Here is a 17881-nt window from a genome sequence, read left to right as displayed (position 1 = left end):
TGTTCTGTCCAGATTTGACTATTGCAATGCTCTCTTGGCAGGACTTCCAGCCAATTCTATTAAACCTCTACAATTAATCCAAAATGCTGCTGCAAGATTAATCTTTAATGAGCCGAAAAGAACGCACGTCAGGCCTCTGTTCGTCAATTTGCACTGGCTACCAATAGTTGCTCGCATTAAATTCAATGCATTAATGTTTGCCTACAGAACAACCACTGGCTCAGACTTATGTGCCCTCTAGAAGCTTGCGTTCTACAGGTGAACGACACATTATTGTGCCATCCCAAAGATGCACAAAAACACTTTCACAGACTTTTTCATTAACTGTTCCCATCTGGTGGAATGACCTGCCCAACTCACTCCGAGCAGCCGAATCCTTACCCATCTTCAAGAAACGGCTAAAATCTCATCTGTTCCATCTTTACTTGACCCTCTAACTCTAGCACTCTCTATTCTAATTTTATTTTATCTATGTCTTTTTATTAAAAATAAATGTTGCTCTTTTGTTGGTTGTGATTGCTTCTTATGTCCTCATTTGTAAGTCGCTTTGGATAAAAGCGTCTGCTAAATGACTAAATAAATAAATAAATATTTAGAACTGTTTATTTCAAAAACTTAAAAAAAAATTAATTACTCCAAACCTTTCACCAGTAGTGTATATATTATGAAACATCAAGTTTATACTATTTTAAATATTTCTTGATAGGCAAACTCTGTAAAAAAAAAAAAAAAATCAGCAACACACAAAAACTCATTTGTCATTAAAAGCTGTATAATTAGATCTACATTTTGCAAGTACAGCCTTCTCTTAAAATAAACTCTGCCCTTTGAGTGAGAGTGTTCTGCTGTGACTGTCCAAAAGCAGAAAGAGCCTCTATGTGACAGTTGTTGTTCCTGCCCTTGCTGGAGGCGTAATACTGAATGTGTAAATCAGGGGAGGATCACTGTCCCTAACCAGGGTTCAAACTGCCCTCAACTTCCCCTGCAGGGTCACTGGGGACATCCATGAGAAAGAGAGAGAAATAAAGAAGAGAGGAGCTGGAAATAGACGACGCATTTTATGGAAATCTCCATGGATACTGTGTCTATAATAAAACTAATGGAGATTTTATATGGAAGTTTTGAAGAACACAGGCATTTCTAAAGTAACACATTACAGCATTTGGCACATATCTGCTTCTCCAGGCTTTGCTATGAGAAGTTTCCTTTTACTTTTCAGATATTAAACAGTGCCATGCTTATTTGTTGTATTTTTGTGTTTGTTGTTGCCGAGTTCATATAACGTAGCTGTTGTGACTACAAAGATTTCGCTTTCAAGGTCTGTCCTGCAGCACATATAGAATTGCATTTAAAAATCAATGTTTTCAAGAATAGAACAAGCTTTCTGCTGTAAAATATATTGAATTACATGACCAATCTCCTAAGTAAAAGAGCTTGACATCTAATTAGATTTGCATTTCCAGAAGGAAATACCAATGCTTGCAAGGCAGCAAACCAATAGTGTTAAAGTTTTAGGCAAGATTGAGTTTTAGGCTTTGGTTCTGCTTAAATTAAATGCTGTTGTTGTCATGACATTCAGCATGCATCTTGTTTTCAGATGGCTGCACATCACATGTCACTGTGCAGTAAAGTAAAGGCAACTATATAATTATAGAATAATTATGCGCAAGTAAGACAAGAGCTTTTATAATTCAGAAAAAAAGACCAATCATAATTTAGTATGCAAATAAATGTAAGAATGCAATGCATACTGTAACTGTACATATATTAGTTTTGGAACATTTTAAATATAATATATTAAGATTAAATGTTACACTTTATTTTAAGGTGTCCTTGTTACAGTGTAATTATACATTTAAGTACTGAGTAATATTAATTAACTGCATGTACTTACTATATGGTTAAGGTTAGGATTAGGCTTTGGCTTAGGGTTACTTGCATGTAATTATGCATAATTAATTGTTATTATAATAGTAAATTCATGTAACGTTTAACAATGACACCTTAAAATAAAGTGGTACCGAAATAAACATAAAAATATAGATATATAATAATATTCCATAATTCACTAAAATACATAATTATACATAAAACAGAAAATAAATGCATACAATATAATATATATTAATGTTTTTGAGCATTGTTAAACTAGATGGAGATGCACATAGGACAAACTGCATGCTTTGTTAAACAGTTGAGATAACAACAAACCTTTTAAAAACTGATATCTAAAGCAGTGTATTAAATTCATGGGACAATCAAATACAGTGTATGGCACTTGTATGAGAGTGGATTGTGCTGTATGGGATATTGAGAGCTAAAGGCCTGTTTGAGGTGAGAGATGGAAACCTGAATCCTGAGTAGATGGATTCCTACTAGTAAACACATACCACTTTGGTGTGAAATGCTCCAATTTAGGGCTAATACTTACTTCAAACGAAATGAATTTGCATTGAAATTCATATCTTTAAACACTCCACACCATCATGCAGCTGTTCCTGAGTACTGTGAAAATGTGCTGTACATGCAGATCAAACAGCTGTAGATCGCCCGACAGAAATAGTACCGGGTAAAACACTTGCAAACACAAACAAGTATTTAACCAAAGAATGATGGTGGCTTCCGCTTATCTGAAAAAGGAATTACTGGTAGATAAAGTATAAAGTGCCAGAAGAGCTTTAATTTAAGCTGAAAAATAGACATTTGTTTACTCACTGAGCTCAGCGATGCTCCCCACGCGTGTGGCCAGAAGGGACTGCTCAATAGTACGCTGCTCGGACTGACTGTAGGCGTCTCCAGCTTTATTTGCACACTGCTGGTTCCTGTGCAGGCTCAAACTGTCCGGCAAACTAAGGATTCCTGCACAAAAGAATTAAACAAAAAGAAAAATTCATGTTCAGCTAGAACAAAAAAATGCAGCTGTTAAACTCAAACGTCCAGTATACCAGCAGAGCATGGGTTTAAATCCCAGACAATGCTTGGGATAAAAGTGTTATTTAACATTTATTCATTTAGCACACATATTTATCCTACATTAAAGACAATTATATAATAATAATGGTAATAATATCAAAGACACACACCCCTCAGGAACAGAACCCATGACCTTGCTGTTGTTAGCACCACGCTCAACAGCTCAATACTAGGACTACAAGGACTTCTGTCTCACCCTGAAAAACCACTGGTGTTGCTTCCGGCTAAAATCATAAAAACTTCAAACCATTGCTTCCAGCTAAAATCCTCAATCAATAATATTTCTTTCTCCAGTGGAAAAGTCGTCTCGTCTGAATGAGGAGAGAAATATGCACAGATCAAGCACTGTTTACAAGCGAAAATAGTCCAAAACAGTAAATATACAGATGGATTTTGATGTAAGAGGACAACTGGAGACTGGAGGAAGTGTTATTATGGATTATGGACTCATATTCGGCCAGAAGTGGTATTTTAGAACGCCTTAATGGAGGATGTGTTTCTAACAAACATGCAGGTTTTCACTTCACAAGATATTAAATGATGGACTAGAGCGGTGTGGATTACTTGTGAATTATTGAGATGTTTTTATCAGCTGTCTGAACTCTCTTTCTGACGGCACCCATTCACTGCAGAGGGTTGTCATCTTCATTTAAAGGGATAGTTCACCCAAAAATGAAAACTCTATAATACTCACCCTCATGTCATTCCAAACCCATATATCTTTCTTTCTTTTGTGGATGATAAAAGAAGATATTTTGAAGAATATTAGTAAACAAATTTTGGTTCAAAATTTAAAAAAACTTAAAAAAAATGTAAATTTAAAAAAATTTAAAAAAACATTGTGTTTTTAGTCCATAAAACAGAAGTCAATAGAATTGAAACTGTTTGGTTGTCAACATTTATCAAAATATTTTCTTGTATGTTTCAAAGAACAAAGAAAGTCATACAGGTTTGGAACAACATAAGGGTGAACAAATTATCCCATTTTCATTTTTGGATGGACTATCTCTTTAATAATAATAAGCAGGCAAGCTGTATAACAGGTCCCCCAGGACTTCCTTCTAGGCGGTAACAGGTGATAAACTTGGCTGGCCTCTTGTTTTGTCTGCTCACAAGGAGAAAGGGAGGCGTATCACTTTTCCGGACAACCAGCAATTATGTAAAGAACCACCGTCCTCTATTTGTGGAACACAGACTTAGGTCTATATGCATATAACTTAATGCTAATGTTTCAATGATAACACCTGAAAGGATTCTGCACTTTACCAGTGAAACCGACTCCACATCACACAGCGTCCCTGAAATCAACATTAGATTGAAGGCTTGCTTGTTCAGCACTACTGCACCATCACAAAGCTTTTCATCCCAGCTCACAGCCGAACCGCTGGGGTGAGACTTCGTTAGTGTCTGAATCACAGTGGTTATTGTTTTTAACAGGATGGTTGGGCTCCTCGAAAATTGGATTCGCTCTCATCCTTGTTTTTCCATCAGTCCCATTGTTGGCAAACACTCCTGGAGCCGACGGCGTGTTAAATTATGATGTGGCGGAAACAAATGACTCTGTTTTGTTGTCCTCCACTGACAGAGGGGCTTTCGTTTGAACCGTCTCATTTACTCTCGCGAGGCAAATGTAATTTTAGGGGCCTGCCTGAGAGCGGGAATGATGTAAATCCTTAACCAGCTTCACCCAGGGCAATGTGACGGCAGTGTATGTTGCTTATCATAATGTAAATATATTGCTCATCATAGGTCTTCCAAGGCATGTTATTATTATTAAAAATATATGGATCATGCAGTCCATCTTACAGTAAGTGCTTTGCTTCAAGCAGGAATAAAAAATAAGGCGCATCCTGATAGAATTTGAACTAGGTTGCCATGGAGACAAGGCAGGGGTGGAGTGATGGTTACTTGCCTGCGGCATGGGAGGAAGTACAGGTGTTTAGCAATGCAAGACCACACCTCACTGTCCTGGGCCTAGTATTAAAACAAACCAAACTCGCAGCCCTGCAGATGTTCATAATAAGATCGTGCTCTCCATTGCCCTCACCTCAGCTCAATGAAGAATGATTGACAGGTGTATAAGATCCTAGAGCGGAGCAAAATTCCCCCTCGTTCACTATAATCTCCTGAGTCCACAGCTCTTATTAAAACTCTCAGCGGGTCTCCATGACAGATGAGTGTGCCAGGCTCATGCACAGCCAGCCTGAAACACTTAAAGCAACGGGTGGTAAGATTGGCATCTCGCTCGCTTTCCTTTCAGCTCCACTTCCTCAAACATCGGTCAGGGTAAACTTGTCAAATTACAGTAGGCTATAAAGACTTCACTCGTAGAGAAATGCACACACACACACTTTAAATAACTTTAAAAGCCTGGCTTCTTCCAAATGCTGGCCTTCTTTAGTTCTGTGTGATTTTGCTTCAAAAGGAAATCATGCTCAAAAACATTTTATGGCAGGTTTTTACATTTGGCCCACTGCAGAAAATATATTTTTAATAAGTTTTGAAGGTCAGTGCTTCAGATAACTAAATATGAAGACATGTACATCTATTTTACAGAAAAATAGCACAAGCTAAATATTTCACAACAATAACCTTGCTAAATATTAGAAAATGAAACAATAAGTTTGGGGTCTGTAAGAATGTTTGATGTTTTTTAAAGGAGTAATTTATGCTTACCAATTCTGCATTTATTTGATTAAAAATACTGTAAAAATAGCAATATTTTAAAATATTATTGGAATTTAAAATAGCTGTTTAATATATTTTAAAATATAATTTAGGATTTTAGACAGCTTTCGGAGTCACATTTCTGCTGATTCTTTGGTGAATAAAAGGTTACAGAATTAATTTAAAATATAATTTTTGTAACACTATAAACATCTTTACTGTTGATCAATTCCATGCATACTTGCCAATTAAAAGTATTTTTTATTTTTCTTTAATTTTACTGATTCTAAACTTTTGAACAATAGTGCATATTATTCAAAATTAAGACTTTTGGACACTTTATATGTTAGAAGTATAAAATAAATAAAAATAGCAAAAAATGCATCAAAAAATAATCAAAAAAGTGTTCAAATGCTTATACATGACTATATATCTGAGGTTGCTCTTTGTATAAGAGTCAGTTTATTCAATAAATTATTGAATAGAATGTAGAATAACAATATTAATATTTTACTAATAATATTTTTCAGGTTATTCAACAGCAGCCTGTGAATGCAACAAAAATAATTACCTGCCATTAAATTATTGAAAAGGAATTGATTGAAAAGAAGAAAATCAGTATTTCGTGGGTAGATTCTAGTCTTTTATAAAGAGTTCAAAAAAGAGCTGATCTACCAGAACAATCAAGGAAAAAGCCTAAAGCGCCTCCACTACTTCACTCATAGCTGTAATAAGTTATGGCGACCAGTGTGAAAATACATTTGCATAATGCTGCATAATAATAAATAAATGATCATGATGCCAGGTCATGAAGTGAAAAGTTTTTCCCTCAAGCTCCTTATTCGTCTTCTTCAAGTGTGCAGTGTATTCCAGTGATGCTGCTGCAGATGAAGACCTCCCTCACTCCAGCTCCAGCTCGCTATCCAAAAGGCCTATGGGTTTGGAAACCATTAAAAGTGTGTCCAAAGTGATACCCATACCGCAAAGTCTATATTCTCAAGGAATTCGGTTTATGATGACATAAGTAGACCGAGAAAAATAGAGCCTCCAGCTTTTCTTTCCAACTTGCAACATGCATTTTCTCTATTCTAAAACTGTCTGCTGGACATCAGTGGATTCATTTAAGACATTTGATCTAAAAGATACAGACCTCCTTGAGCTGGGGATATGGTTTAGAGCCCACATTACAACTGGAGTGTGTTATTATGATAGAGTGATAAGTCATAACTTTGTGATGTAGTTTGTTTTTAATAAAGCATTTTGGTTGACCTCAAATAGCAATGGGTTTTTGCAGAATGTGACTTTGAAAACTACTTTTATTAAAGCAAACCTAGCAGATTCAATACATGAAATCTTTTGTAACACTATGAAATGACTACTGTCACTTGCTGAATAAAAGTATTAACTTTTTAAAAAAGAAAAACGTACTTACTGATGCTAAACTTTTGAACAGTAGTGTATATTGTCCAAAATGAAGGACACTTTATGGTCGAATGTTAAATAAAAAAAATAAAAAAATTGTAATTGCAAAACTTTTTTATAAAAAAATGGCACTTGGTTTAAAATTGTATTATTTAATACAATGAAATTCATACATTTTATGTGTGGTGTAAGTGTTCAAATGTTACAAATTGATATTTATACAGCTACAAGGGGAAATTGTCACTTAGTTTAATATTCTGTTATTTAATGCAATCTAAAATGTATACATTTTATGTGTGGTGTTAAGTGTTCAAATGCTATATAATATATCTGAGGTTGCTCTTTATAAATCTGTACATTCAATAAGTAATTGCAAAATGTTGAAAACTGTTATTCAAGCAAACTTAGACTAGCAGATTTCAATACATGCTGTTTTCAAGCCGATGAACAAGAGAGAACGAATAATGAAGGCGTCAGCCAGGTTTAAACCAGCTGAGGATTATGGGTGTGCAGGCGTCAATGCCCTGCAACAATGTCAAAACCCAATGAATTCACATTGGCAACATACAACACGCTCCTTTTGGCCAAAACCAAAGGCTTTGGTTTGGAAAAACACAGCATCCACAGGTTGGCTCTGACAGGAGGCTCTATAAAATGATTTGCATTTTACCTCTAGGGTGCCAGAATTGCATTACAGTACTTATCGCATGCTTCACAGTGGACCATTCGACCAAAAGCGCTTTGACAGGCTGACAAGTGGACATTAGAAGAGCTAGTACGCTTGGGCAGTCAATGGGGAGGAACCACTGGGACATACCGGAGTTTTCCCAGCTTTCCCATGCACGCGTGCCGAGTGTGGATACGCCGCTGACCTCACTGGAGCTTAGAGTCTATATTTAAATCTATTTTAAAGGCCTGTGAAGCCCAGGCCTGCTCATTTTGCCTGAGAATGCAGATGAAAACACATACACACACACACACACACACACTCTCCAAGTACTAATGTGGAAAAACAACTCCCTGGATTTCTCACAGTGCAATGCCAGCATGCAAACCTAGAAAGTGATTCAAGCCACACAATGTAAACCTACACCCACAATACCTATTACACTCACGCAGTTTTGCGCTTGGTCAACTCCTTTACTAACCTCTATGCTAGGTTAAACCCACACATAAGTAAAATAATATCCAATATTTCTTGTGCAAGATGGTATTTTATTGACACACTAGAGACTTGTGAAATGGTGTTACATCCAACGCCCTCCAAAATCAGTTTAACCATATAACGTTAGCAGACAAGTGAAACAATAGTTTGAGAGAGTTTTGTAATAGGTTAAATCGCATATGCTGAATTCTGGCAGCCTTAAGCAGATGGAGTCCATATGTATGGCAATAAGAAGCAGGAATGCTGCATTTCTGGGGAACGGAGGGAGGAGTTTGAGGAGAGGGATGCGGCGGTGTCTACATGCGTCGTGTGACTGCGCAGTATGTCTCCAGTTCTGGCTGACCGCAGAGATTTAATGGTTTTTGGAATCATCCCCAGGGATTTGCTCCGAGTTGTTCGGTGATCAGAAAGTTGGATCGGTTCACGGATTTGTCGCTGACGGCATGTGTCTGTTTGAATTTAAGACACATGACTATCAGAGAAATGGTCAGCACAACCCCCTCAAATATTTCCACTAAGCAACTGTGCATACAGCATGCATACACTAAGAAATTCGTATTTTTATTCAGCAATGATGCACTAAATTGATCAAAAGTGCTAATAAAGACATGTATAATGTTAAAAAGATTGCTTTTTTAAATACATGCTGTTCTATTGAAATTTCATCAAAAGATTCTGAAAAATTATCATGGTTTCTTGAGCACCAGATCAGCATATTAAAATAATTTCTGATGGATCATGTGACTCTGATTCGAGCAATGGCTACTGAAATTTCAGCTTTGCCATCACAGGAATACATTACATTTTAAAATATACTCAAATAAAAAAATAATAATTTTAAAACATATCATTTCACAATATTCGTTTTTACTGTATTTTTGATCAAATAAATGCAGCCCTGGTGAGCATAAAAGACTTCTTTCAAAAACATTCTTACCGACCCCAAAGTTTTAAACATTAATGTATGTAAATATGTTAGCAATATTAATATTCAACACATGTAACATTGACCCTGAAGGCACTTAGAACATACTAAGGACAAGAAAACACTAGGTGAATACAAGAGAGGACATTAAATGAAAACAGCATTGGCATGTACATAAACAACATTTGCCTTAAAAGGCCTATTAACAGTGTGATGGATGAACAGATTGTGTGTTGACTTCTAAATGATCCAAACTGGTTCTTGAATTGCAGGTCACATAAACAAGAGCTCACAAAAGCTTTTAACTATTTTCTTCCAATCTTCATTGACTGGAGTTTTCAAGGTGAAGTGTGTAATTTATAAGCCACTAGCGTCACCAAATAGAATGTATATATATATATAATGGAGAAATAATAACCGTCACAGACAGGCCTCCCAACTCCATTTCCAAATGACTGAAATAAATCAATACATTCATTTACAACAATTCCAGCAAAAGGTATGTTTAGACAATTTAATGATAGCCATGGCATAAACGCAAATCTATTACCTGGTCTTAAATATTGAGCCAACAGAAATGTTCACATTTCTCACAAACCGAGGTTAAATGAATGATTTATGCATTTGATTCAGTAGAACGAACGTGCTCACAATATGGTTTTGATTCACTAAAAAGTACAGGCTTAATTGTCTATGAATCAGTTGAACTAGACTGGTCATGCTGTCTGGTTTTCAGTAACTAAAAAGATCCTGTTTTCATTCAATTGAGATTCAAACAACACTGTTTTAACAGTATGTTTATTCCCTTTAAAAAAAATGGGTAACAAGTCAAGAGTCATTCATTCAGGAATCAAACTACACTGGTTGTTCTGTTTGTTTTGATTCACTAAAAGGAATCAATTCATAAGAGTCGTGCATTTGGGAGTCAAACTACATTATGTTTTGAGCCACTAAAATAAACCAACTTTAAGAGGAATTTGTTTGTGAATCAGACTGTACACTTCACACTATAGATTCAACTGATTTGAATCCAGCTCCAGTTTTTTTCTTCACATTTCCATTTTGTTACAATCTTTATTTACTTTGTTCACTATAGCATCTTTAGAGTCAGTGTTGCATTCAAATCTAACTTGTGAGAATTTCTTGTAAATTATTGACTTTCCTAATGAATAAATTTAAAGCCATATTAGACCTTCAGCAATCTTCACTGGGAGCATTTGCTATTGATCAGTCAGAACAGCAAAACAAAGTCCAAAAGCAAGAGAGTACTGCAGATCTGTGAATGAAAACCTCAAAATAATATGATTCACACAGAAATTGTATCAGCCTCTGTGAAAGCTGACAATAACTGTTATCAGAAGAGATGAAAGGCACTAAAACACAAACATGGTGGTATTTGCATGTGGAAACATGCCAATGAATGCTGGGTAATGACCGTGCTGTGTACGCCTGCTGCGTGCACCAAAGTGATACTGAGCTAAGTGTCTGTGTCATAGCTAGCCCGGATGCCCTGTGGTCCTTCTCTCCAGAAAACTCCAAAACAACTGGTAATGGAAAGCGCTACCTCCTGCAGTGACCCCGATTACATCACCAAAACAGCACGCGTGTCGCCCACCGCTCTCCCCTGCTGAAGCAAGCGTTGCTGTCACTAACAATCAAAAACACACGTTAAATCTGGGACAGCGTGTTATCAGCCGACCCCCTCGAAGACCAGTCTCCAGTCATTCAGACAGAGGGGTACACTGCTGGAAGAATAGTACAAGAGTTCTGAGGAGATTCCAGTGAGCGTTTCCTCTGAGGCATTCATATGTGAAAACTTTATTTTATTTTGAGTCCCTGCTCATTACTCTTTGCATTCTTCCCGGTGCTGAGTGGTAATTTGCATGCAACTGGGCTCCATATTGCACAGTAATAGTTTGACTGGATCTGAGCGATTCATCATTTCGACTTCGCTGAGAGGCACTCTGGGTTACTGGCTCTTTAACACGGGCCGCACGCGACGTCACAGAGAGTGATTTGATTGAGGCCTTATGTGGGACTTTATAAAACTGCACAGAAGAATAACTAATCAATTGTAGTTACAAATGATCATTTGATATACTTAAAAAAAACTTGGCATTTGCAAATCCACATCTTTTAAAAGTTCCAGTAAAACCCTGAGCGCATTTGCTCAACTGTTAATATTTTCCTACAATTTTCTGATGGTACATCCAATTTTTAAGAAGGTCTGCCATTTAATACATTCAGTCAAGAAAAGCATCCTTGCATTCATTGTCCAGTCTTTCTGTAATCAGTTACTGCAATTTACTGTATATTCTTATTGTTCAGAAAAAAATTCCTTCAAAGGCTAGCACGAGTGGAATTTGTAGGCTTTTTTTTCACATTAGGCATGTTTACAACCACTAATTTTAGTCGATACGAATTAATCCATCAAGGTTTCAGATTCTGAAAGTTCTGTTTTAAAATGTTTTTTTCTTATAAAACCAATAACCAAAAAAATGCGGGTTTAAATGCTCAATTTTTCCCTACCAATCATATTATTTCAGGTCTACACTACCCTTTTCAGTCCGATCACAGTTTATTTGGATCAAGCATAATCAAGGGTGATTTTTGGAGAAAAAAGCATGGAATTCTGCAGAATTTATTTAAAATGTGTTGAAATGTATTAAATGGAGAAGGAAGGCAACCTTAAAAAAAGTTAAAAATTTTTGTAATTGTAACTTTTTCTCACAACACAGATAAAGCAGAACTTTGTGAATGAAGGTTACTCCAATTTATTTGAAATATGCTGAACAGATTCTGTGAGGGCCTGGCTTTGACCTCTTCATCCAGCTACTCAATAACTCTATATCCCGATTCCCGAACACACGACTTGTGGGATTATGCACCAGTAAAACCTGTCATGCACACTGGAGAAATAAGCTTATGAGCTTTTTATAGCAGAATGATTAGACCTGTTCATTTTATGGTGTCATGACTTATTATTTCCAAGTAAAACCCTCTGTTCTTGCAAAATCAGGATGTAAATATTTGAAATGTAGTCTTGCATTAAATTTTTCAGCAGGTGGTCACTCACAAATGCATCTTACCTACTCGTTGTCACAGCATTTCCTCCAGGCATAATAGCGTTACCATCACATTACTGTCACTCGCTTCCTCTCATATATAAACACAGACACACATACTGTATAAATACACACTCAATTACACAAAAATAGCAATGTGATGGGAAAAAGGGACTAGTTCTCTTGCCACCATATCAGCTCATACACACTTTTACATAGCAAAACCCTCCCATACACAAACACAGTGGATATATATGTAAAAAAAAAAAAAAAAAAAAAGGGAGGGGGGGGGGGGGGGGGGGGGTTAATATCTATTGCTTCAATTCCCATGAATAAACTCTTAATGTATGGCAGAACTTGTTCGGGGTTCAGCTGCCAAATTTTGCTTGTTTAATGAATTTGACTGATGGTGTGAATCAGCTCTAGTGTGTTCAGAGACACCACACTTTTTGACCTTTGTAAACAAACTTTACAACATTAGCTGAGCATGCACAACAACAGCTGGTGCTCTCCTCTATGTCAAGCGAGAGGTCTAGAAGGTAATTGTGTTCATTAAGACAACAGAGCTTGTGTTTATGGAACAAGAGTGTAAGTATTATTCTATTCGATGTGATCTCGGCTGTGAGGCGCACTGGAAGCAGATCTCCACTAGCGTCATCCTGACTCAGAGCTCTGAGCTTGGCTCCAGCTCGCAGTCTAGCAGAAACCAGCTCCAAACCAGAGACCCGGAGTAGATGAAGCGTTAACTTGTTTTCCAAATGTTCAACTTGCCTCATTCCTCCCCTTTGAACAAACTCCACAAGCTGAGAGCCAAAACTGGGTGAGGTTTATGCAACACATTGATGAAAAATATTATTGGAAACAGAGCTTCTTAACTACAGATTAAAGCTCAACATTCAGTGGCTCCCTGCTGAAACTTTTTTTTTTATAATGCACAACTCAAGGTCAGCGTTTCAAGCTAAAAAGTGTTTTAGGCATGTTTTTAGACCTCTGATGTCCGTCTTTCTCTCTGTTTATGCTGTTCATGATGGCAAAAAACAGTTAAAGCCAAGCTAAAAGAGATTCAAAAGGCATATTCACATACATTACATAATACTGAATCGCCTGCCAAAGAGGTCACAGCTAATGTTGTTTGAAAAGAGGGTGGAAACCCCTTAAGAGAATCAGACCAGTCTCCAAGAGTTGTTTCCAAATTTGAAATTTGAGTCCAATCTTGGGTAGATCAAAATAATGTTAGATTGGTGGGCTAAAGGTTTCATATTAAGAGACCGCTATCATATAATGTGAAGCTAATGTATGCCAGCAAATGAGTCGTTGTATGAAACAGTGCCTTATACTTTAAAAGGTGATTTTAAAGTGAATGAATAAAGTAAAAAAATGCTGGGATATTCTAACAGGGGAATAAGAAATTTATATAGATACAAAATAAAATAAATCTAGAGTGATTGAGAAAACTAATAAACATTTTTTTTAAATAACAAAAAAAAACATAGCATTTTAAATACAAAGTTCTATAGAGCAAGTATCTCATTCTATGAAAAGCACAGTGCCTTTAATTTAGAAAGTGATTTTACAGTAAATGTCTGTATGGTTTTGAGCATTCTGCGATGCAAGAATGACTAAAGCAAAATTAATAAAAAAATATGAGATATTATAACAGGATAAAATTAAATACTATAGGCAGCAGCAATTTGCACTAAGTGTAAATAGCGATGAATGCTATTTACACTAAGTGCAGATAGCAATGGAGTCTATTTACACCAAGTGAAAACAGCAGTATTTTTTAACGATATGCTATTTACACTATGTTCAAATAGCAAGAATTTCTGCTATTGATACTACTTATTGCAAATAGTGGCAATTATCTGCACCTCAGTATTGTAGTACATTATAAAACAGTACGCAATAATAACGTACTGAGTGTAAATTATAGTTTTAATTCAAATTATTAAATGGATGCCACCTTATTGGGACAATAAAGCCCTCCCTACACCTACCCTAACCCTACCCGATACTTTTATTTTCAACTTTTTGATTATTTCCTTAATTTTTATTGAAAATAAATGCCTTTCTGATGCGATATGAGATTTGAAAAGGGAGAAAAAAGTTTGGCAAAAAGCAGACTCGAACTTGGGTCAATCGCGTCAAAAAGCACGCTCCTTACCATCTACGCCACTGATCCTGATCCTGAGTTAGCGTCTTTTTTAGTGTTGGCTAACCCAATCACACGTTAGTGGGCGGAGTAAATAGCCTTTGCATACAAGGCGGACTATTTGCACTTAGTGTAAATAGACACTCCGAATACTATATCCCTAGGCGAAATGCAAATGCAAGGGGGAGAGAGACTATAAACCATTCTAAGCTCTATATTATAGCTGATGTAATCAGCAGTGAACTGAAAGATTCTCACTTCCTGTGACCAAACTGAAGTTCTTATAGTTTTAGTTTTCTTAGATTGTGCTTGTCTGGATGGTAACCTTCCAATCCTTAGGTCCAATTTTGAATCTTTCTAAACGCTAGACCAATTAAATCCTGAAGTAGATTATATGTTAAGTAACAAGATCTGTTTAAAATCAATGAGATTTTTCTGGACTCCAGCTCTAATCCTCACTTTCTGTAGACATCAACCAGCACTGCAGACATATTACATCATTTCCAGGTTATTCCCTACGTTTCCAATGCAATTTTGCTGTTGGATGACACTTTTGGTATCAGTGCAGCTTCAGATAACAGCTTCAAAATCCACTTACTGAAACTGCGGTGGTGATGACATCATTCAACACTAAATCATAGGCTTAATTCAATTGTGCAACAGAGTTGCCTTCATAAACAAGTCATAAAATTGCTGTCACAAACATGTTTGAAGGAGAGATGGCTAAAAAGTGTTGCATAGAAATTACATAACTCTTTCTGAAAGAGTTAATCAACAACATTTCCAAAGGTCTCCTAAAAAATCACTCTGACAAATCACAGCAATTTAGAAACACAAAAACCACACAAATATGACTAAGCGGCCATTTCATCAAAATACTGGAAGTGAATATTAAGGCTTGTCAATTAGTCGTCAATCGAAACTGGCTTCGCTGAAATACACACGGCACCTGGAGTCAGCTTGTGCCTTTCATGCGAAATATCGCCCTGTCATTACTTCATGTGGGAGCCACGCCGCTTTGGCATTGTTTACACCCACGAACAACAGCTTTGCGGATTAGCGTGCGCAAGTGACAGCATGTGTTGAAAAGGACGGCTTCTGCTTCGGTGGCAACCAATACCCCTCCTCACTTCATCTCCGTCCTTCTCGTCTTATCCTGCCTCGTTCCCCCATACTCCCACCCAAACAACACACACTATTAAGCTTAAAGAGAACGGTCCAAACCACACTTTTCATAAAACGTGATTGCTGCAATTATGAGCCATGAAAGCTCAGAGAAGAATAAGACTGGGAAAAGTTCATGCTGTAATTAACATGCTGAGATTTATAAAAAATGCCTTAAAAATAAAGCACTTTTTTGAAAGTGCAGAGACCAACTTAATGTTACTACTGTGCTTGATTTTGGAAAGCTTTGCTTATTTTACAGAGGTGTGGAAAATTGAAAAGGTTCAAAGTCAGAGAACAAAGACTAGACCCATTTACCTAATCTTAATTACTAAAACATGTCTTTTATAAACCTGGATTTCGAACGAACAGAAATGAGGCATTTAGATGCTTATAGGGCTTGGTTAACATGCAACATTAATCTGATCAAATGTTCATTTGGTTTGTTAACTTTTTCTGGTTATATAAAGGGACAGTTCACCCAAAAATAAAAAAATAAAACTCCCTGTATGGCTTTCTTTAGTCTGTGGAACACAAAGGAAAAATGAAAAGCATTCAAAGAACATCGGATCCTACACAGGTTATCCTAGGTTACAAAAGGGGGAGACCATTTTGGTTCCCTAAAGAACCTTTCAGTGAAAAGTTTTAGAAAGAACCTTTTTTTTCTGTAAAGAACATTGTAATAATCAAAAAAACTTTTTACCTCAACAAAGAACCTTTTGTAAAATGAAAAGGTTCCATGGATGTTAAAGGTTCTCCATGTAACCGCCAATGCCAACACTCAGGTGTACAAAAAAAGGTACAAAAGCTGTCACTGGGGCGATACTTTTTTTAAAGTGTGCTGTAAGCTTTTTTTGTACCTAAAGGGTCCATATTGGTTCCTTAAAGGTACATATCAGTATCTAAAGTGTACATATTATTACCTAAAAAGTACAAAAGTGTATGGTTTGAAAAGGTACTGCCCCAGGGACAGTTTTTTTTTCTGAGTGAATAAAGAGCCTTTAATTTCAGTGTGTATTGATTTTAATTGGGTGGACAAAAAGTAATAATAATTCCTCCACGGAAAACAAAGAAAGTCAGAATTTACAATTTGAGTCAACTATCCCTTTGAATGCCAAAAGCAAACCAAGTTTAGAATAGTATGAATAAAAAATCAAAACACATACCAAAATGTTCCAAGAGTGAAACATCTAGTAGTTAAACACGATAGGGTTGTGACTGTGAGCCGAGACATGACATCCTTACTTAATAATGTGCAGCGTAACAGACCTGAGTGGATTTGAACTGACCGTCCATCTCTTGGGTCTCAGTGACTGAGTGAACCTGATAGAATTACAGACTTCCTAAATTTGCAGTTCTCGGAGTAGAGAGACGGCCAAAGGTAACTAAACAGATTTAAATCTACAGCAAGAAACCCCACTCTTTTTAATCCATAAAAGGGGGATTCTAAATACAGAATGTAGTGTTTATAGACAAGTATATGTTCTCAGCTTCCATCTCTGGCCTTAATTCAATCTACATATCTTGCCGGCTGAAACAAAGTAAGCCAATTGGCAATGTCACATGATGGTATTAGTGTTATTTTTCCTCATACTGCAAAACATCAGCCTTGGGCTCAATTGTGGCTCTCTCACTTCTGCTTTTAATTCTGCTCTTAAACTTCACGGAATGGGTTTCAACAGGAAATGTGAGATCTTGCTTCCGCTGAGAGACCTACAGTTCATCTTCAGGCTAACACGCTGTCTACACCGAGATCGTCATAATCAATGTTGCATGCTTGGAGCACAGATAGCTCTATTGATTATAGCGAGACTGTTCTGGTTTTGTTGCTCGCTTGCAGTGTAGAAAAACCATAATAAAGTGCAAATGAACAGAAATTAGAGGCAGCTATGACAAACAGCTATTATACAGTCAATCTGCCCTGTTCATCCTCCAGAAGTGCATGGCAATGAAAAATGATTTTACGCAAGGTGATGAAAGAAACAACAAACCACTCCACTGCCAGGGAAAAAATGAATCACTTGCAGCGAACATGTTAGCATAAGTTCAGATACCTCAAAACACACTTATTTATGTTCTCAGTGGGTATTTTCTAACCAGAGCAACTTGCAATAACGTGCAAATTACTACATCTGTGAGGGCAGCACTGTCAAAATCTGTGGAAAATTGCCTGCTTGTTAATGACTTGACAACACCTGCCACACCATTTAGTAAAGCAACTTGTGTGGTGATAATTTGCAAATAACAAGAACAAATTCAAGAAAATAAATGACTAATTAGCTATTATGATGTATGTAAATATTACCTCCTTCGATATGTCATAATTTTATAGGTCTCTATAGGTCTTT

General features: G+C 36.6%; 1 protein-coding gene across 1 annotated transcript in view; it reads right to left on the bottom strand.

Moving 5' to 3' along the window:
* Window positions 1–17881, bottom strand: part of LOC306842820 (ankyrin repeat and BTB/POZ domain-containing protein 3-B) — a 59020-nt gene that overhangs the window by 21499 nt on the left and 19640 nt on the right. Inside the window, exon 2 of the mRNA XM_079373910.1 lies at window positions 2716–2859. Coding sequence (XP_079230036.1) covers window positions 2716–2859 — 144 coding nt within the window. The remainder of the gene's footprint in view (window positions 1–2715; window positions 2860–17881) is intronic.

This window comes from Barbus barbus, assembly GCF_936440315.1.
Source record: "Barbus barbus genome assembly, chromosome: 23".
NCBI classification, from domain to species: domain Eukaryota; kingdom Metazoa; phylum Chordata; class Actinopteri; order Cypriniformes; family Cyprinidae; genus Barbus; species Barbus barbus.
Note: the sequence above shows the minus strand (reverse complement) of the source record. Positions and strands in the feature narration are given on the sequence as shown.